Source organism: Lynx rufus, unplaced genomic scaffold, assembly GCF_022079265.1.
Source record: "Lynx rufus isolate CCGP_SWC_20201006 ecotype Redwood Valley unplaced genomic scaffold, mLynRuf1.p SCAF_3, whole genome shotgun sequence".
NCBI lineage: Eukaryota > Metazoa > Chordata > Mammalia > Carnivora > Felidae > Lynx > Lynx rufus.
Window position 1 is genome coordinate 201,277,524 of NW_025814845.1, and position 20,045 is coordinate 201,297,568.

General features: G+C 52.3%; 1 protein-coding gene across 1 annotated transcript in view; it reads right to left on the bottom strand.

Annotated features, from left to right (window-relative positions):
* Positions 1-20,045, bottom strand: part of ARHGEF10 (Rho guanine nucleotide exchange factor 10) — a 92,016-nt gene that overhangs the window by 52,173 nt on the left and 19,798 nt on the right. The window contains exons 7-11 of the mRNA XM_047092012.1: positions 18,217-18,273; positions 11,234-11,397; positions 8,601-8,717; positions 5,982-6,096; positions 2,716-2,822 (exon numbers count right to left, since the gene is read on the bottom strand). Of these exons, the coding sequence (XP_046947968.1) occupies positions 2,716-2,822; positions 5,982-6,096; positions 8,601-8,717; positions 11,234-11,397; positions 18,217-18,273 (560 nt within the window). The remainder of the gene's footprint in view (positions 1-2,715; positions 2,823-5,981; positions 6,097-8,600; positions 8,718-11,233; positions 11,398-18,216; positions 18,274-20,045) is intronic.

Here is a 20,045-nt window from a genome sequence, read left to right on the forward strand (position 1 = left end):
CAGATGTGTCTGGGATTAAAGCCAGCTCCCACGAGGGCGCCCACCCGCCCAGCCTGGTCGCCCAAATTTCAGATTCCCACACACTTCAAGTCTCCCGAGGCAGAATATTCAGGGTCAAACCCAGGAATTACAGACACTTTTAAAAGTCCTGAGAGGATCCTAATGTGTCAGCTCAAAGACTCGGGAGTCGGGCATAAACTTGGAAACACAAAAATGGAATAAAAAATTCCAACAGGTTTTGTGGCTCCTACAGGTTGGGTTGGCCCTTCTAGGAAGTTAAATCTAACGAAATGAACAGCGTGCCCCACGTGGACACGGGTGGTGAGGCTCCAAGGTCGTCGGGCTCGTCCTGAGGGCCCAGCACCGTGGCTGCGGACGGGGGAGATCCAGGCCCAAGTGGGCGTCTGCACCATGGTCAGGTGGACAGATCAGGAGAGGCGCTGGCCAGGAGGGCGGACAGCACGAGGGCCCAGCTGCTGGGCCCAGGAGACACTCAGTGGGGGGGGGGGGGGGCGGGCAGAGCCCCGTCCCCAGGCAGGGCCCCCAGCCCGCGGCATCGATGGCACTTTTCGAGAAACAGCAAGCAACCCATGAAATAAGAGAATTTCTTGTGTTTTTCTTCCCAAACGGGGCGTGAAGAGAATGCTGGATACGGAACATTTTAGTTACGTTACCTCGTTTCGATTTGGGGAGAAAACGATGTGATAAAGAACACGAGCGCCCCGGTCTGACGTCTCTCGGGACAAGTCCCACAGAGAGCACGCCCGGTCGCCAGAGGGGAAGGGGAGGGGTCCCCGTGAACCACGACCACAGGGAAAGCTGGGGGGACAGAGAGATCCTGAAGATGAACCCTTCCGTAGCCCCCGTCCCGGTGGCCTGTCCCCTGGTGCTGACCTCACTGTGTCCACGTGCACCGTGCCCACGTCTGCGTCACTGTCCCAGGAAGAAACGCGCACAGACACGGCATCCCTGTCTCAGAGAACGGGCCCGGGTGGTGAGGGGCGAACCTCACAGGACTGCCCAGCGAATCCCAGCACAGCGGCTGGGGCCAGGCCCACGGGACACCGTCCTGGAGGCCCTTCCTCAGCACAGACCCCCCGTGGCCAGCATGCTCGTGGCCAGCACGCAGCCTCTACGAGCGCCCGAAACAGACTGGCGGGAGCGTGCATCTAAGACCCTCCCGGCTCAAAACACCTTTCCACTCCTGTCTCCTGACAGACGCTCACAACACCCAGCTTCCACCGCCAAGTCCCGGCCTGGACAGTGACGCCCTACGGCCACCTCCCCCCCCCCCCGCCCCGCCCATCCTCTGTCCTCTGCACAGCCGTCCGTCCCCCTGTTCCATCACAATGTCCCACCCGTGACTGCCACCTTGCCTGGGAGTGCTCTGCGTCACACGTCCCCGACACCACAGCCTCGGACAGGAGGGTCCAAGGCCCAGTCGCCCCGCGGCCCCCCAGGACTAGAGAGCACAGGAGCGGGGCAGGAGGGACCCAGGCACAGAGACCCCAGAGGAGCGTCAAGGCTGTTTTCCAACCATCAAGTCCCTTTCTCATACTTCTCTCAGTCTCGTGAGGCTGGAGAACGAAGGGCACGGGCACATGGGGATACAGCAGAAAGGGCCCAGCCGCACCCCACGGGGTCACGGCCACATCCCCCTGGGAGCAGCACACAGAAGAGGATTTACGGCTAATCTAACTGACTTAGATTGGAGGATTTCAGGTTTGGGGATCAGAGATGTGGCTGGAACTCAGGCCCTTCCCGCCCATGGCAGGTGCGCCCCGGCCTCCTCGGAGCCACGGTGTCCTCCCACGGGACGCGTGCGCTCCCGGAGGGGCATGCGAGGCTTTCCTGACGTCCAGAGCGCTCGTGGGGGTGCTGCGGGGGGCAGACGCAGTGGTGGCTACAGGGCGTCTCTGTCACCTGGTCGAGCGCTCTTTCGCTCCCGACATGCTCACAGGTCAACCCCTCGGCCCCGACACGTCTCCTCATCACCGCAGCCCCCGCTGCTTGGCTCCCCCTTCACCTCGAAGCTCGAAGTTTCCCAGTCTGGCCCGACGATGATGAACAGCCCCGGGCCTCCTCCCAGCTCGGCTCCCATTCCCCAGACTCTAACCTTACCACCCGCACCGGCCGCGCAGGCCCCTCCGTCCCGGCCTCCGCTCTGCTCCCCGTACCTGTCCACCTGCCCGCGCCCACAACGTGAGTCACACTGCGCACGCACGCAGCGCCCCCCAAGAGCCCCCGCCCCACTCCCCAGTGTCCTGAGGCTCGTTTCCCTTCACCCAAAGATAACCGAGAGGACACCACCAAATTTCTCTTCCCTCTGCTGCCTACTTCCAGACATCGAGAGACTCCTTTATGCGCAATAGTAACGGTATCAGTTGTTGGAAATCCGTGTTTTCATCTCTGTCAGAGGCACAGTTGACACAAACGCACGCGGTGTCTCTGTCAGTAAGAACGGGCGTAGACGGCGCCCGCACAGAGGCCAGCTCCACACCCTTCTCACGCTTACTCTGGGGTGGGGACTCGAAGTGCTCGAGGACCACAGAGCCCGCGTCCAGGCCACAGCCGCCGACCGGGACCGCCGAGACCCACTGCTGTGCCCGAGGACACGGAGGGGCCGGGAGCGCGCAGGGGGCAGTCACCGGCCGCGCACGCGTTCGGGCACGTCTCCAGCCAGCACAGCCGTGCCGGCCAACAGCCCCGGCCTACCTGCTGCTGAGACAGACCCTCAGGCATCGGCGTCAGGATGGCCTCCGGGTGCCTGCAGTCCACGTCGATAAATAGATTCTGCTCCTCTTCGAGACAAGATCTGTGATCTGAAAAAAGGATGCACTCGCTTGACACCGAGACGGCACACCCGTAACACTGCAGCGCGGTGAAATATGCCGTCGAACCGATGCGTCGGGCAGACACCTCCGTTTCCTGTGTTCTCTTCCCGCCTGGCAACGACTAGGTCAAAATTTTAACAACCCCAAGACGATATCCTCTCCACCAGAGGACCACCGTGTCCGCCAAAGTTTGAAAATTCCAATACCTTGGAAGTTTCATTTCAAAAGGCAGAGGGGCGTCATTTGAGTACCCAGTCGGTGAAGCAGAAATAAATACCTCAATTTCCTCGCCTATAAAATACGACACCCAGAGTCAGAGAAGGGCAGGTGAAAACAGCTAAGAACCCACAGTCAGTAATCGACGAAAGCTAAGTGGAGACTCCGTGTATTTCTTGACCTTCTGTGTGTCTTTCTCACTGGAAAAACACAGCTTCTGCCAGATCAAAACATTTAGACCAAATCTAAATTTATTTTTAAAAACTCAGCCGTAGCTAAATAAATGAAAGAATCTGGGGCACCCGGATGGTTCAGTCGGTTGGGCCTCTGACTTCAGCTCAGGTCATGATCTCACAGCTCGGGAGTTCGAGCCCCGAGTCGGGCCTGCTTCGGATTTTGTGTTTCCCTCTCTTCTGCCCCTCCCCCCCACTCACAATCTGTCTCTCTCAAAAACAAATTAGCATTTAAAAAAATTTAAAAGATACATTAAGAAAAAAAGAATCCACAAAACGGCTGGAAAACAGAAAAGCAAAGGGATTCTTAGGTAATAGGACCCCAGGGATTATCGAATTTAAATATCCCAAACGCTGGCTGCATAGAAAAATTCCTGAGGAGCTTTTAAAAACTCCCCAGTGTCCGCACACCTATGAGGATGGCCAAGATCCAGAGCGCCGACCATGCCAAGTGCACCCCCGGCTGGTGGTCGTGCACACTGCGCAGCTAGTGTGGTGGTTTCTCACAAAACGAAACCTGCTCTTTCCCCACAATCCAGCAACGACACTCCTCGACGTTTACAAGGAGTTGAGAGCCCGCGTCCACGTAGAAGCTGTGACGGACGTTTACGGCACTCTGTTCCCACCTGCCCAACCTTGGAGGCAACCACAGCGCCCTCCAGTAGGTGACGGATAACTGAACCGGTGCGTCCAGACGGCGCAAGATCCAGCGCTAAGAAGAAACGAGCCCTCGAGCCACGAACAGACATGGAGGTCTGTTCTTAAACACGTTACTAAGTGAAAGAAACCAGTCTGAAGAGTCTACACCATGGATGATTCCAACTCTGACCTTCTGGGGAAGGCAAAGCCATGGACACAGCAAGGCGAGAGGCCGCCGGGGCTGGGAGGGACGAACGGTGGGGCCCAGGGGGGTTGACGGCAGTGAAGCTCTTCTGTGTGACGATGGATCCCCGAGGTTGTACTTCTGTCCCAACCCACGGAATGGGCCACATCAAGACGTGCACTGCGGACCCTGGGTGGTGACAATGTGCCCGGGTGGGTGCGTCAGCTGTCTGTGTGACAACGTGACAACGGGGGCAGGGGCGGATCTCCTGCTCAGTTTTGTTGTGAATCTAAAATCTATCTTAAATAATAAAGTCTTACAAAGAAATAGGAACAGAACCTTCTGGTGTCCAGACCCCTCCCTCGAGTGTCGCTGACTGGTCCCGGGGTGCCGGGCCCGGGCAAATGCGTGCACATCCAGGCTGAGGAACCGCGAATTCAGCGTTATCTTCCCATGTCACAGCTTAGGACACGAAGGTCGTTGGGCTCAGGGACGTGCCTGACGACCTGCTGTGCCCCCGGGGGACCCCCCGTGGGCCTCCTCCCTGCCTAGCTTGGGGCTTCAGGCCCACCCTGCGTGCTGGGTCACTGGCCTGCAGATCCTAGTTCAAGGCCTGGGGTGGGCCAGAGTCGGCGTTTCTGCCCAGCATCTGGCATCCAGGGCCCTAAATCCCAGGCTCAGCCCCTCTCAGACCCTGCCTCTGCTCTCCAGGGGCAGGTGCACGGCCCCCCCCCACCGTGAAGGTGTTCCTCTTCGGGGTGCCCAGCATACTGCCAGCACCTCGTCGGGGCCGTCCCCTTCCCAAGTAACCCACTGGGGCTCCGGACAACCTTTCCTCTGTCTTCTTTCAAGGTGAAGATGTTGTTAGCACTAAAATGTATTAAAAAAATCTAGTTTTGACTCCAATGACTTCCCCTTCCAGAAGCGTGGCCTCACCGTCCTTTCCAGGCACCGGGATTAGCAAATGCTACACTCACACCGGCACTGCGTTTGCCTCTTAGAACGTCTGTGCAAACAACAAAGTCCCGTTTTTACAAGAACCGGTCAGACGCCCCCTGGGAGCGTGTGCTCTCGTCCACACTGCACGTACTAGCCAGGCTGTAAGGACACGCCAGTGCGTAGACATTTTCTCCGACGTCCGAGAATCCTTGGCCCACAGCCGGGCGTCAGCAGGAATACAGCAGACACAGCCCATCTTCCTGACAGACAGATGGACAGCACAGGCTACACACCCCCCTTGGTGAGAGTCTCAGAAAACCTGAAATTTCTGGAATCATCTCAGAGCTTCCCACACCAGCAAGAGCGTTCCTAACATCTCTGCTTAGAGTGAGACCTTCTTATAGCTTCGTCCTGGTGGGAAGCACACGTCTGTATGAGGATACACCGCACGCGAGATCACCCGTTACCACGCCTTACTGAGAACAGACTTGCTGAGAATCATGCCTGACTTGAGGTCCCAGGGTACCCGAGGGGGTTTCAGGAGACACAGCAGAGAGTGAAGCCCCCCGGGGCAGTCGCGGGGGAGGGGGTTTCACTAAGGGCCCATGACGTGCTGGGAGGAAACAATAGACAGAGAAGTGATGTCTGCTACCTACGTGAATTCTCTTAACTTTCCACTGCTTGTTGTGTGTGTGTGTGTGTGTGTGTCCCCGAGCTACTGCACAAGTCCGTGCAGGCCCTCAGCGGAGAGTGTGCACCCTCGCCCCCATTTGGGAGCTGACACCTAGGCGGCCCGCTGAGTCAAACACCAGCTGAGTCAAACACCACTGTGCTGAGGTTGTGTGTGACGTGCCCGTGGCCGCGCTCCCCACCCCAAAGTGCTGTGTCGGGGGGACCACAGGCTTGGAGCACCTGTCTGCAGGCCGGGCCACTGACCTGGAGCCATGAAGGACTTGGTCCTAATGAGAGAGCGGCCCCTCTTCACGGCAGCCTTGGTCTTCTCAAGCCCGTCTTTAGTGCCCTCCTTCGCAGCCTTCATGAGTTTCTGCATCTGTAAAATAAAGGGAGAACCGTGAGAAGCGGACCGTCGGTAAAAATCCACTAGCTGCTTTTATTTTGTTTTAAAAGAATACTGTCAAGTAGCTTGGTCTTAAGACGTCGCCTGAAACTGGCTTTTTGATGTGGGAGCACTTACTTGCTTGGTGTGTGTGTATGTAACTTGGGCCACATTTTGTTTGTTTAAAAGAAAAAAACGAGGACGAAAAGCAAACTTGAAAAGCCAGCCCTTCTTTGACCTGGTTTCCTGCTGTGTGTAAACGGCAGCCTCCACTTTTCTTACGATCACTTACAAACACAGAGCCTGGCGGACATCAGAGGGAGCAAGTTAAACACGCGCGCGCACACACGCGCACACACACACACACACACACACACACACACACACACACTCAGGCAGCCGGCCCCAGGTCACAAGGCAAACGCAGGAAACCAGGAAACACAGAGCCCCGGCTGCCTTCCTGAGCTCCCCGGGGGGCCAGGCCAGAGGCTCACGGGGGCCCCACCGCAGGTTAACAGACGAGGAGGCAGACGGGTGCGAGTCAGGAACACCACTCCGCACCGTCACGCCGTGTAGGGAACCTGGCTCACCCACCCCAGAGTCCTGTGGGCACTCCCGTGGGCCATCAGTGCCCAGAGCAGCACGGACCCGCTCTGGCACACCCCTTACGCTGGAAAATTCTAAGGTCTGAGGTGTGGGCTATTGGGCTCCAAGCGATTAGAGAAAACCCAAATGGCCTCCTACAGACAAAGCAGGATCCCGCCAAGGGGACGTCCACGCTGCCTGCTGCCCTGGTCCTCCTGCAGACTCCCTCCGGCACACTCATATGTCTCCACCTCCCTCCTCAGCCCGCCTTCCCTGCCAGCGTGCCTCAGGATTGGACCATCAGGGCTACCACCGGCACCGTGCTGCCTGGTTACAGCGGGGGACGCGGGTGTCCACGCTGCACTGTGTCCCCGCGGAGCACACTGGTGTCAGACACGCACCGCGGCCCAGCTGTTTCTGTACGTCCTCTGTCTCCCGCCACCCAGCGGGTGACCCCGAACCACATCCACGCCACCCAGCCGGGGCCCCGCCCCAGCCCCCACGGGCCACAGCCACTGCAGTCTCCCGGGAGACACAGCCACTCCGGGATTCTCTTGCGTCCCTTCCTCCCCATCCCGGGGACGTGCCCTCCACCACACTCGCCACCTCCCCGGCCACGCCTGTGGCCTCCGCCCTGCCCCACGCGCCCAGTGCTTGTCTGCCTGCAGGGCGTCTCGGCTTTGTCTCCTGACCCACACGGCCCTTTCAGACCCCTCCCTTTCTTACCCCACGCCAGACCCCTAAGCCTCGGCGTCAGCCTGACCCCCGTCAGGGCCCCCGTCCTCGAGCTGCGATAAAGACCCAGGTTCCGGGGAGCTGAGACGCCCGTCCAGGTCACACGGCAGCCAGGGAACAGCCGGGGCTCCTGACCCTCCCTAACGTCTGCTTCTTGCTGGGTGAAGGGTGTCCGCCTGGCCCGGCCCTCACCCACTCATCGCATCTTACTGATCGCTGCCCCCCAACGCACACTGTTCGCCCTGCCACGCCTTACTATCTGCACTTGATTCCAGACTCCTCCATGGAGCTGGCCTCCTTCACGCTTCCCCCACGGCCAATGACTGAGCTCGGGGCTCCCCAGAAGACCCCATCAGGCCCCAGACGCTCCCGCGTGGGAACCAGCCAGAGGCTCCATGGAAAGAAGTGACTGCCAGCATTTTGCTCCCACTTTGGGGAGCCCGGGGCTCAAGAACACTCTGGAATTGAGCAGGCGACCACAACGGGAGACACTTATCTCTAAGTGAACGTCTGTTTGCAGGTAGACGCCGTTCAACACACACGAACAAACAACAGAACATCAGACGGACAGGTGTAACGGGAGTGACAATTACTCGACAGTGTCCTTGTAAAACACATCTCTGAGAACTGACTGCCACCACATTCAAACCTCGCGGTTCTCCGACCTCCGGTCTCCGGAGCCCTTTGTACCCGGAAAGATGCCAAGGGCCCCAAAGAGGTCCGTTTATCTGGCTTTCACTCATCTACCCTTACTGGATGAAGAATGGAGATTGACAAAAAATATCGAACTTTTACGAATATTCATTTAAAAATACTAATAAGCCCATTCCGTGTTATCTAAGTAACGCATTTGTGAAAAATTACCGTGTTTTCCCAAACCACAACACAGGCGGTGCTGTTCTGCACGGCTGGCCATCTCTCACGGCCAGGGCAGCACACACACAGTGGAGCTTCGGGAAACTCCCGTCCGTGCGTACGAGGACGAGAGAGAGGAACGCAAACGGTGTCTCGGGATTAATCTGACCTCGGTGACATCTGGAAGCCCAGGACCACACGCTGAGAACCAGTGTTCACACAAAAAGGGCCAAACTTAGTTTCCTTGGCGCTTCTGTTTAAAGTACGGTCTGTTTCTGAACAAGCATTTTCCACGCGGCTGGTCGAGAAGTGAGCCACACTACCTTCAGTTCATGTTTCTGCTTTAGTTGCTGAATCTCTGTGGCTGCCACCGTGCTTGCCATCAAAGCTCTCATCGTTCTCTCATAGTGCTCCTTGAGACGGGTTAGGTCATGGGAAAGCTACAGCATAAAGAGACACAATCTTCTCACAAAAACGCTCCCTCTGGTACTTTGAGACGATCGTACATTGCGAGGCCCGGGGGGCGGCGTCTGGGGAAGCCCACGCACCACGGGGAGCCCCCAGCTCTGGCCCACCGACTCCTGAGAGAGAAAAATGGGGCGGCTTCTCAGGAGCCAGACTGGAGACTTTTCTGTGCCAGCCCAGGACAAGAAAGTGAATGAAGGGCTGAGGGTTGTCATTCACGTCCACGTGGACGACGTCACAATGATCAGACATGTAAATACAATACGCATAAAACTATTCCTTATGTCAGCACCAAGGCACAGGACACCGGGGTTCACGACTGTACTACAGGGCATCAGAATTTGGAAATGGGCGGCACCGATTTTTAAGTCTCCAAACTGACGTGCCTCGGCTGACGGGGAAGGGGCGAAATCTCATAAGACGCCGTCCCCCGTGATCACGCACGCCTTAGATGTGGAAACCCAGCCCTCAAGGCTTCTCGAGACAGCGTCTCCCACGTCAACACAGGCAAAGACACTCTGCGCTGTGAGCAAATTCTGACTAGAGAATGGACCCTTCTTGAGTTGACCTCAACCACTTAGGGTGCTCAGTGGACCGTTCTAACACAAGACTTCAAGGAGACCGCTAGGTCCTTCCCCCACTCCCCCCCACCTCCCTCATGCCGGCCGTGCTCCCAGCGCCCCCAGGGTGTGGCCAAGCTGGGGCCAGGGCGGTGGGAAGACCCCGCCTGATTATCCCGCACCTTGAGCCACGGTGTGGCACTTCACCTGCTGCCGAGCGGCCTCTCGTGTGGCACTTCAAGGGCCTGCCTGGTAACCCGGGTCCATTCGGAGGGCGAGGAAAGCACGGTTCGTTCAGTAAGCGCGCGAGCGGCTCGTCAGCAGGCACCTGACACCCTACCCGCCCAAGGAAGGACACCCTACCCATCCACAGAAGGACACCGGCACGGCCTTGCCTGACACCCTACCCGCCCACGGGAAGGACACCGGCGTGGCCTCACCTGATACCCTATCCGCCCACGGAAGGACACCCGCGTGGCCTCACCTGATACCCTACCCACCCACGGAAGGACACTCTACCCGCCCATGGAAGGACACCGGTGTGGCCTCACCTAATACCCTACCCGCCCACAGAAGGACACCCTACCCACCCATAGGAAGGACACCAGCGTGGCCTCACCTGACGCCCTACCCGCCCACAGAAGGACACTGGCGTGGCCTCACCTGATACCCTACCCACCCACGGAAGGATACCCTACCCGCCCACGGTAGGACACTGGCGTGGCCTTGCCTGATACCCTACCCACCCACGGAAGGACACTGTACCCGCCCATGGAAGGACACTGGCGTGGCCTCACCACTCTTCCCGGCACCTGTGCTCGACTCTCCAATCTCAAGCCCAGAGTGTCGGGTGCATAGAGTCAAGCATGACCACAGGATTAAGTGTCTGCTGTGCCAATGCCACTGGCAGAGGGGGTCTAAGGGACGGCTGTAGGACGGGAGGTGCTCGGGCCACCTTCCCAAAGCGGGAGGCTCGTCCTGAGCGTCACAAAGCAAGCTCATGGAGTGCGGGAACTAGGCCCCTGTAACCACCCGCCAGCCGGAGGTTCGTGGGGGCTTCAGCCAAGAACCCGCGCGTCCACGTACTGGGGGCCCACGGCATCTACCCACGCTGTCATGGTGGCGAGGCAGCAACTACGGCCCGGCCTGCGCCAACACAGAGTCACGCGGGCCAGGCTCCGTGCGCCTGTGGCCTGATGCTCGGCCTCACACAGAAAGCACGTGACATCTGCAGACACGCATGGGGATGTCGGTGCACAACAGCCCTTTCGCTAGCAGCCGGAGCCCACGGCCAACAGCACGGGCACAGCCGCTCGACACTGAAAACCAGAATCTCATTAAGATCATGTGCCTCAACAAAAGCGCTTGTAGGTCCCACGTGTGACAACCACCCAATTCTAGAATTCACACTCGCGACCTGTGAAGTTCCTCCTCCGACCTTCACTTCCGGAGACCCCTCCCCGCCACACACACACCTTCCACTCAGGACAGAGAACGTGGGGCAGCTTAGGAACCCCAGCCCTCAACATCATTTTGTAACATATTCTATCTTTAGACCTTCCTTTTTGCGTAGAAAACGCGGAAGTTCAAAACGCCCCTTAAAGGGAAGCAGGCTTGTGCCGCGTCTCAGAGAGACCCGATTCGGTCCAGTGAGCACAGAAAGCATGCTGTCTACACAACACAAAGAACGAGGGGACAGTCACATAGGACCCCCTGAGTGATTTCATTTATAAGAAGGTAACTTCCCATCCCGCTATGATTACACTTACAACGTGAAATAAAGGAGCCTCCCCTGCGGCCAGGGTCTCACACCCTCCCCACACCCGGTACCAACGTCTTTAAGGGCACTTCAGTATTACGGAACGAAAATTCTGCAGTCCGTGCCTGTGCTAACACGAGACATGTGTCTCTCACGCAGGCTGAACACATACTTGCTTCCTGTGGTTGCTGCGCAGGAAGGACCTGGGGACCCCATTCTTGCACTCGGAGTCACTCTGCTCCTCGTAACTCTCAAATTCACTGGAGCTCCATCCGTATTCCAAAGAGCTGTTTCCACCTTCATCTCCATTCTCGACATCGTCATAAATCATTTCATCTGAAGGCCAAAAGGCCAAAAGGAAATAAAAAGAACACAGAAGTCTCTAGTTATGTTTTACCGATCACCGAGAGCTGGGGTCTGGAAGCGTGTCGGAAACCCGCAGGGGCAGCGTGGAGCCTCGGGGTCGGCTCCCTATACAGGTGGTGGGGAGCCCCTCCAAGGTGCGGGGCCTAAGTTTTGCCTTTGTGCGAAAAACCGTCTCATAAATCTCATCTGTTACTGTTTTTAAAATATTTTCATCACATGAGTCATGCAGAATTAGTGAAAAACACGTTTATGCCACCAAATACGATGACAGGGGCTCTTTACTTTAAAAATTCTGCAGGCTTTAATTCCCATCTTTTGTCTCACAATCTCTGTTCTGCAAAAGTGAATTCCCGGAGCAAAGCGGCCTTGTGGGCGCCCCCAGGGCAAGGCACACGTCTTACCAACTAGCCCGCTTCCTTTCTGACACACGCAAAGGCCTCAGGTCCCAAGAAAGTAGTTCTGTGAGACTCCCTGACAATTACAGAACAATACTCAGTGGAAGTAGAAAACACACATGGAGTTTTGTGCGCTGGGACTTTCCAAGAACAAAAACATCGTTCTACAAACTTCTGAACATCAGTGTCTAAGTTCTCCTGCTTATTAAGACAGGGTTATTTCAGCTGGAGTTTCTCAGGTATAAATGATGTGCTAAGAGTGATTTCTGCTTAAACTATCACTGAAGGAGAGTACCATGTGAGATAAAGACATTTCCACACCTGGGAATACATTTTTGTTTCTCAATTAAATTTATTCTCTGGGCACCTGGGTGGTCTAGTCAGCTAAGTGTCCTACTTTTATTTGGCTCAGGTCATGATCTCATGGTTCATGAGTTCAAACCCCACACCAGGCTCTGTGCTGACAGCGTGGAGGCTGCTTGGGATTCTCTCTCTCTCTCTCTCTCTCTCTCTCTCTCTCTCTCTCTCTCAGCGTGGAGGCTGCTTGGGATTCTCTCTCTCTCTCTCTCTCTCTCTCTGCCCTTACCCTACTCATGCGTGCACACACGTGCACACTCTTTCTCTTTCGAAATGAACACTTAAAGAATTTATTCCATATGCTTCTTCAGTCATTCTCTGTAATAAAACTTGCCTTTAAAATTTTTTCAGTAATTAAACCTCGATTAATAGATTCTCTAGGGCCAAGAGCAAGCTTTGTAGGTATAGTGACATTTAGAGGCAAATACTTGCTTTCACTGGAAATGAAAAGTAGATACAAGGTTGTCACTGAGGATCTCAGATTACTTGGCCTCACATTCTCTCTCCACTGAATTCAGATTAATTTTGAATATAAAACAGAAATCCAAACTTCTGGTTAAAGGCTCTGAGAGTAAATGTCATCTGGGTAAGAACATGCAACATTTGAAAACGAGCTCGTTTTCCAGAAGCCACAGGAGTGTGGGTCAGTGTATCTGCCCTAGATGACCACCAACTGGGCAACCGGGTCAACAGGACCAGGTGGATTCCAGGGATGTGGCCAGACCCTGACTCAGCTGCCATGCAGGTCGGGGCCGAGAGCCATCCTGATGAAGGCAGGTTGCCATGGGAAGGACCTGGTGACTTCCATGGCCTGGTCGGCAGGAGGCATGCAAATGCAGAAATGTGCCTGTGCACTGTCCCCTGGTGCGACCCATGAATCCTGAAGCTGCCCGACTAGCACTCCCTCCTCCCTCCATGAACCCCTGTGGACATTGGGCTACTCTTTGTGTGGGAAACAAGTCCGGACACATAGCTGGGCGGGTGTTGCCCACACCTGCAGAGGGACGTCCAGCCTGTGGGGGCGGAGGCGAGCTGCAGGTACACCCAGGTCAACTGGGCGGCTGGTCCTGGCTGTGGGGAAGACGGCCGAGGGTCCCGCTCTACTGTGAGCCCTGCTCTCAGGCGGGCTGGATGGCTTGTCCACCTTGGGGAGGCAGGAGCTACCAACGCCAGGCACCATGGACCACCTCTAACTCAGGTACATCTCCACTCGGCAGTCAGAACGTGGGAAAATAATGCTTCTCCAAGTTCTGGAAAAGGCAGTAGTATCTGGGCCTCACCCGCACCCTGAAACTTTCAAGGACTCTGAAGAGCCTTGTTAAGGACAGATGACTGATGCTTTGTGAATTACAATGCCCTCCTGGGCTCCCAGATGCGCAGACTGGTGCTTTCTGAGACCAGACCGAAAAGCAAGCACAGCCCCAGGGCCTGTGTTTCTCCCACAAGGCCAGCGAAGGGAGAACTGGTCTACGTGGCTGGATTTTACTTGGCAGCAACCTCGCTACCTGCCCCGGGCCAGGACGGACCTAAGAAGTGCCACTGCAGTGGCAGTGGCCACACAGTCCTGTGAGTGTGCTTAATGCCACTGAACTGTGCACTCTAAGCTGGTTAAAATGCTCAATTTTATGCGGTGGGCACTTTACCACAATAAAAAAAAAAAAAAAAAAAAAACAGAAAAAAGTAACCCTGGATGGTCATCACCGTATCTCATAAGAAATTCTTCAGTATCCTGCCAGTATCGTGACAGAACTTAACCCAAAACGACCATATTTTGCACAAAGCACACAGGCCTCCACTCTCCCTCAGACACCTCTGTCTCCCCAAGTTCACCAGCTGCACAACTGAAGTCCTGAGCAGCTGGAGGAACCTCAAAGACCTAGTGCCACCTACTTCACTAAAGAACATAGTTACTTATCAAATATGGAAATGCCCCAAAAAGCATACAATGGCAGGCCTGTCTGCAGACCCCGCCCAAACCCTGCTTCAGTGTCCACTCCTGTAAAGGCAGCAGCACAAGGCAACATGCGTACGGCCAGAGCTCTGGCCCCTCCGCCAGGCCAGCAAGAACCGTTCTTGGCTTGTGGCTGTCCACTTACCTCTGAGGTGTGGGTTTACCCGAAGGCCACACGCAGCCTACCTCTGTGTGTCTTGCTTTTTGCTCAACATTGCCTTTGGCTGTATACACACACACAAACACACCATTTATTCATTTTTAACTGCAATATAATGGTCTGTTGTATAAATTCCTTGCCATATGCTGATCCCTTCCCCGAGTGTGGGGCCACTATGTTCCCCTTCATCTTTGGCTCTTTACAAACGGTGCTGCAGATAAGCATCCCTGCACATGTGTCCCGGATAGCGGGCATGAATTTCTCCAGGAAACACACCTGCAAGGGAACCACTGGTTTGTATCACCATTTACACGTTAGCTAACTCTTACTAAAGTGTTTCTCAAAACAACTGCAGCACCAAGATGCTTAATGAGACAAAGAGCAAAGGGCCACAGAGGGAGCCAGAACCCTTTGTGATCCTAACCAGGGAGGGTCCTGGCTGACGTGGGACTGAAAGCAACTGTGGACGCCCATCAGGGTCAATATACCAAGGGAACTGCGTAAAAGAAACACATTAAGACATCTTTTATGGCCACAAAAGTTTTGAAAGTATTTGCGGGAACCTTGAGCAGACTCTTATGTATTTAACAAATAGAGTACGAGGGAGGTATTCTTTCAGCTGACAGTTCAGTGACTCTTGGCTGAGCCCACACACATCAGGGCCCTGCCGCGCGCTGTCCTTACAGGGACGTGGCTGGCTCTATGCAGAACAGCTGTCACCTTTAGTAGGTAAACTACTGGCAGACCTTTTGCCAGTGTTTTGGATTTAGAGGGGCCAGATCAATGTTCTGTGTTGGCAAAGGCCTACCTGGTAGCATAAATTACCCAAAAATAAAAATTTCAAGCTTGTTTTTACAGAAACCAGTCTTTAAGCCCCACTTTATTTGCAGCATGTATTTAAATAACTACCTAGGAGCACATTTATTGATAAGAACTTCCAGTTCTGTTTATAAAGGGACCCAAATGTCAAGTGTTTGTCTCCCTCAACGTAGGAATCTCAAGGGCAGGGGTGACTCTGTTAGCTGAAACTAAACCGGTGCTCGGTATGTAACAGCGTCCAAAAGCATTTTGGAATGAATAAACTACCATGTGCTTTTAACTCTTCATCAGCTAGTACGCTGGATGTGGATTATAAGAATGTGTCCTTTTTAGGTCGAAAATGCTTCCTTCTATTATGATTTTTTAACATTGAATGGCCACTGAATCTTGTCAAGTGCACTTTACGGAAATACTAAGATGAGCCTATGGTTTATGTCCAGAAGTCTGTTCCTGTGGAAAAGGTGGTAAAGGAACCTGCTCATGTTGAAGGGTCTGTCACCCCCCTGAGACCAATCTGAAGGGTTCAGGTCGGCTTTTGCTGATTTGTTGGGATATTACCAGATTTGATTTCTTTACATTTTCATCAGGATGCTCAGCGTCACCCCTTTAAGTGAAGGGGGCTCTAAGTTTACACCAACACCCTAAGATGGGTTCCCTGCTCCTGGGTAGCTGGGGTCCGCTGGGACTACACGCAGAGCCAAGGAACTCTGTTCCCTGACGGTTTAGCAATTCTCAGACGCGGACACTGGTCCTAGTGGGCTGCCGGGCAGATTAAACAGTTCATTCTAGATTGTGAATCGTTAGACATTAGCATGTTCTACTTCAGGTGCAGTCCATGTTTCAACTAGTTGATATCAAGGTGTTTCTAGAATCCCTTCCTGGCGTTTGTCTCTACCACACTTTCTTGTTCCTGATCCATCCTTCACTTCCCTCTCCTCTCGACAATATCTTTCCTTCCTAACACTACAAGGGGCTTGTCTGTTTTTATATTATTTTTGGAGAACTGCTCTTGGGTTCTGTTGATACTTTGTTGTTTCTTTGTTTTCTATTTTAACACTTTTGCTGTTATCATTTTTTGTCCTTCTACTTTCACTGAGTTTGCTCCGCTCTTCTCTTACGTCACGGAGCAGAGGCTCGGCTCACTGCTCCCCCACCGTCTTTTCTTAACAGGCGCCATCGTGACTGCAACTCTTCATTATTTTAAATCTTCCCCATAATATTTTATGCCATATTTTCATTATTATTCAAGTCATAATATTTCTACTTTCCATTCTGTTTTCACCATTGTCTGTGAGCTAAGTACTAGTATTATTTTTAACTTTCAAGTGTTTCTTCCTATTGATTTTTTCTACTTAGGGAATGAGGCCTAAATGCCAATTGTTAGGCATTTCTTAATATTTGCTTTGAGGAATGCTATATGGTTTTTATAAATATTTCATGTGTTTGAAAAGAAATTTCAATCTTTAGGTTAATCATATACTATATTCTTCTGCAGTTTACGAATTTTGTATCCAGTATCCAAGACAGTGGAGGGAACGGTCTTAAAATCTCCCACTCTAATTATGTACTTAACTGTTGCTGATTATTTCTCAGTCATATTTTGCTTTCTGTATTTAGAGGCTATCTTGTTAGGTACACACAAGTTTAGAACTGTTATAATTCTCTCTGGTGAAGGACTCTAAACCTAATGTTTTATAGCCTAAAATTCAATATGTTATAGTAATACTGGCTATATTTTGGTTGGAATTGGCCTTATATTTCTTTTTCCATCCATTTACCTACGAATGTTTTATATCCTTATATAGCTGTCACAAAAATATGTGGCTAGCTTTGCTACTTCATCCAACCTGAGAATTTTTTTTTTATGGGCCACTGGATTCAATTTATATTTACCATAAGTAGCAATATATTTGGACTAATTTTGCCATCTTTTTTCATACCATTTGCCATAGTTTCTTACTTTCCATTTTCTTGCTTTCTACCAGACTGAGGTTTTCTCTACTGGTTTGGGAGTTAAATAATCCATTTCTGTTCTTTTAGCGGTTACCCATAAGATGCAGACCTGACCTATCACAGCCAAAAACACACATCATTATCTACGCTCTTCCTGGAAAACGCACAGACTTTAGATGTTCAGGGTCAGTCCACCCTCCAGCTGACAGTTACCACAGCCTGGGGCTTTGGTCCCACCCTGCAAATGAAACAACACTATTACTGCTATCTTGGTCAATACTCCTTTCAGTTCATTCACGAAGTTATTATTTGCTCACTGTCGTGTCTGCTTCTCATTAGGTTCGGTAACCTTTTCCTTGAAATGCAACGTGACAGTTTTTAGAGTCTGAGTGGTAAATCTCCCCAATCTTTATCTAATACTGCCTTTGCTTCCCTCTTTTTAAACACCTGTGCTTTGGTATGAGTGGACTGATTTGTGCCCAGCAGTTGTTAAGTGTATGTGCCTAGGTATGGATTCAGGCTTAACCCTGCTTTGAACTTGTATTTCTACAATCTGAGAACTTAGATCCTTCCTGAATTCTAGAAAAGTATTGGTACTTCCTTCTTCTACCTTCTCTTTCGTATCATTTATCAAATATGTGCTAGTACTTAGCCTCCATATTTCTTACCTTTCCACTTATACACTCCACACCTTTAATTCCCTCTGCTTTACATGTATCAACTATCCTATTTACAGTTGTAACACAGGGGCGCCTGGGTGACTCAGTCGATTAAGCATCCAACTTTGGCTCAGGTCATAGCCTTCCTGAGATTGAGCCCCACATCGGGCTCTGTACTGACAGCTCAGAGCCTGGAGCCGGCTTCTGATTCTGTGTCTCCCTCTCTCTCTGCCCCTCCCCTGCTCATGCTCTGTCTCTGTGTCTCAAAAATGAATAAATGTTAAAAAAAATAAAATAAGGTTGTAATACAGCCACCCACATCCATGTGCTCAAATATTCTACCCCATGGTATCAATGAGGCACTATAAGACATAATAAAATCCGTAGGAGCTGTGTATCTAGGGTCTGTGTGCACAGTGACCAGTCATTTTTTACACCCAGCGGGAAAGACTGATAAACTGAACCTTCGAAAACTCAATTTCAGACAATTCAAACCTGGTTCAGAGTCTGAATTTTCTCTTGGCACGTCGTCATAAATGGCTTCTTCTGGATCTGGAATAAAAAGAAGGAAACTTTCAAAACCGACCAACACCAAGTACAATGTCCACTGTTCAGGGCCACAGTCTCACACGACGCTATAATGATGCAGAAAGCTAGTTCCAAAGGGCAGACACATGCACCTTCCCAAAGCAGAAGTTTTCTGGGGACTGAAGGATGACGCTCTACGTGAGCCAGGTATGAATGGGGAATTTTATGGTTTCTAGGCCAATTTAGTCCATTATTTTGTGTTCACCTGCACGTCTCTATGTGGCTCTTTATAAATATTTTTCAGCTTACGAAGTTAACGTGTTCCAATGTACAAACAATACAGAGGTGCCATACACGGTTTCAGAAACAACGGGACAGCCCAAGAGGTGCTATGTTAACAGGAAACCTAAAATAAGTCGATCATCTATGATATTTTGAACTACTGGATATGAAAACTGGGCACACGCAAGGATGAGAATGTTTACCTGTTAGGATAAAGTCTCTCTGACTACACTATGTGGAACGTTCGTGTCTTCTTGAGACTGTAACACGTTTTCTTAAGAAAAGGTCGGGATCCTTCCGGGCCAGACTACTGAGCGAATACGGTATGAGAAGGTCGTGTACGAGAGCAGCAGTGAAGCTAGAAATGCATTTCGGTATTTGTAAGTTTGGGCCTTCGTGGAAATCAACCACGTTATGAGGTCGGTCTTACACACTGAAAACCGTGAAGGTCACCACGACTAAGCAACAACAAGAAGATGAGGTAAGTACTCCCAACTCTGCCTCTGCTCTCAAGCCAGTTAGATTCTGGGGAGGGGGAAGGGGGAGGCAGCAAACTCGGGAAAGCCTCTCGTTCTCCTCCTGCCGTCAGGCCCCCGTGTGACAGACACCCCCTTCCTTGTAATAAGATTAACTGCAACCGTGATATGCATTTCCACTCCCGACAATGTGTGGGACGCTCGACTACGCACCCGTGAAAACCACGGCCGTGAGGCCCACGCGTCCGCTTACGTGCAGATCTGATTGTGACACCTGCACGAACCTGTTTGTGATACTTTATTGTAAGAATGCGGTACGTGGCACATACACACAATATAATCGACGGTGTATGTGATTGGTAAAGCTTCCAGTCACCAGCAGGCACCGGTAGGAGTCAAAAGTTATACCCAGATTTTTTACTGTGGGGGATGTCAGCACCCCTAACCTGTGTGTTATCCTAATTAACTACCACTTGTGCAATAAAACAAGTAATGGGAGAAAGTCACACAAATTTTACTCTGGAAATAAAATTGCTAGCGAACAGGAGGAAAATAATTTCAGCCCTTAATCATCCCCATTTAGCGGCCCCCTAGCAGAATCCTCTACTTATGCTAGGTTCTTCGTTTGACAATGTCATAAGTAAAACCAGAACACGACACATTCCAGGAGATAACTGAACAATCAGGAGACAGTTAAGATGGTTCTTCCTTGTAAGTCAATCATAGAAAATTACACAGAAATTAGTGAGCCAGTAGATAATAAAGGGGTAATTGGAAAAGCCATCTTTACTTTGTTTAAAAAATTAAAAGTCAAATCTAGTTAAAAATAGCTCAGCTTTCTAAGCCACATGTGGAACAGAAGGTCTGGCATGCCATCTGGACAGTGGGCTGGCTTAACCAGCCATCCACCCCCTTTCCAAAATGGTAGCCTGAAAAAGCATCTCCGTGAGAATCACAAGAAAATGCCTGGTAACGTCTCCGTGGTAACTTGCTGAGTGTGGGCCCGTGTAAGAGCATCAGTTCCCCGAACACGGACGG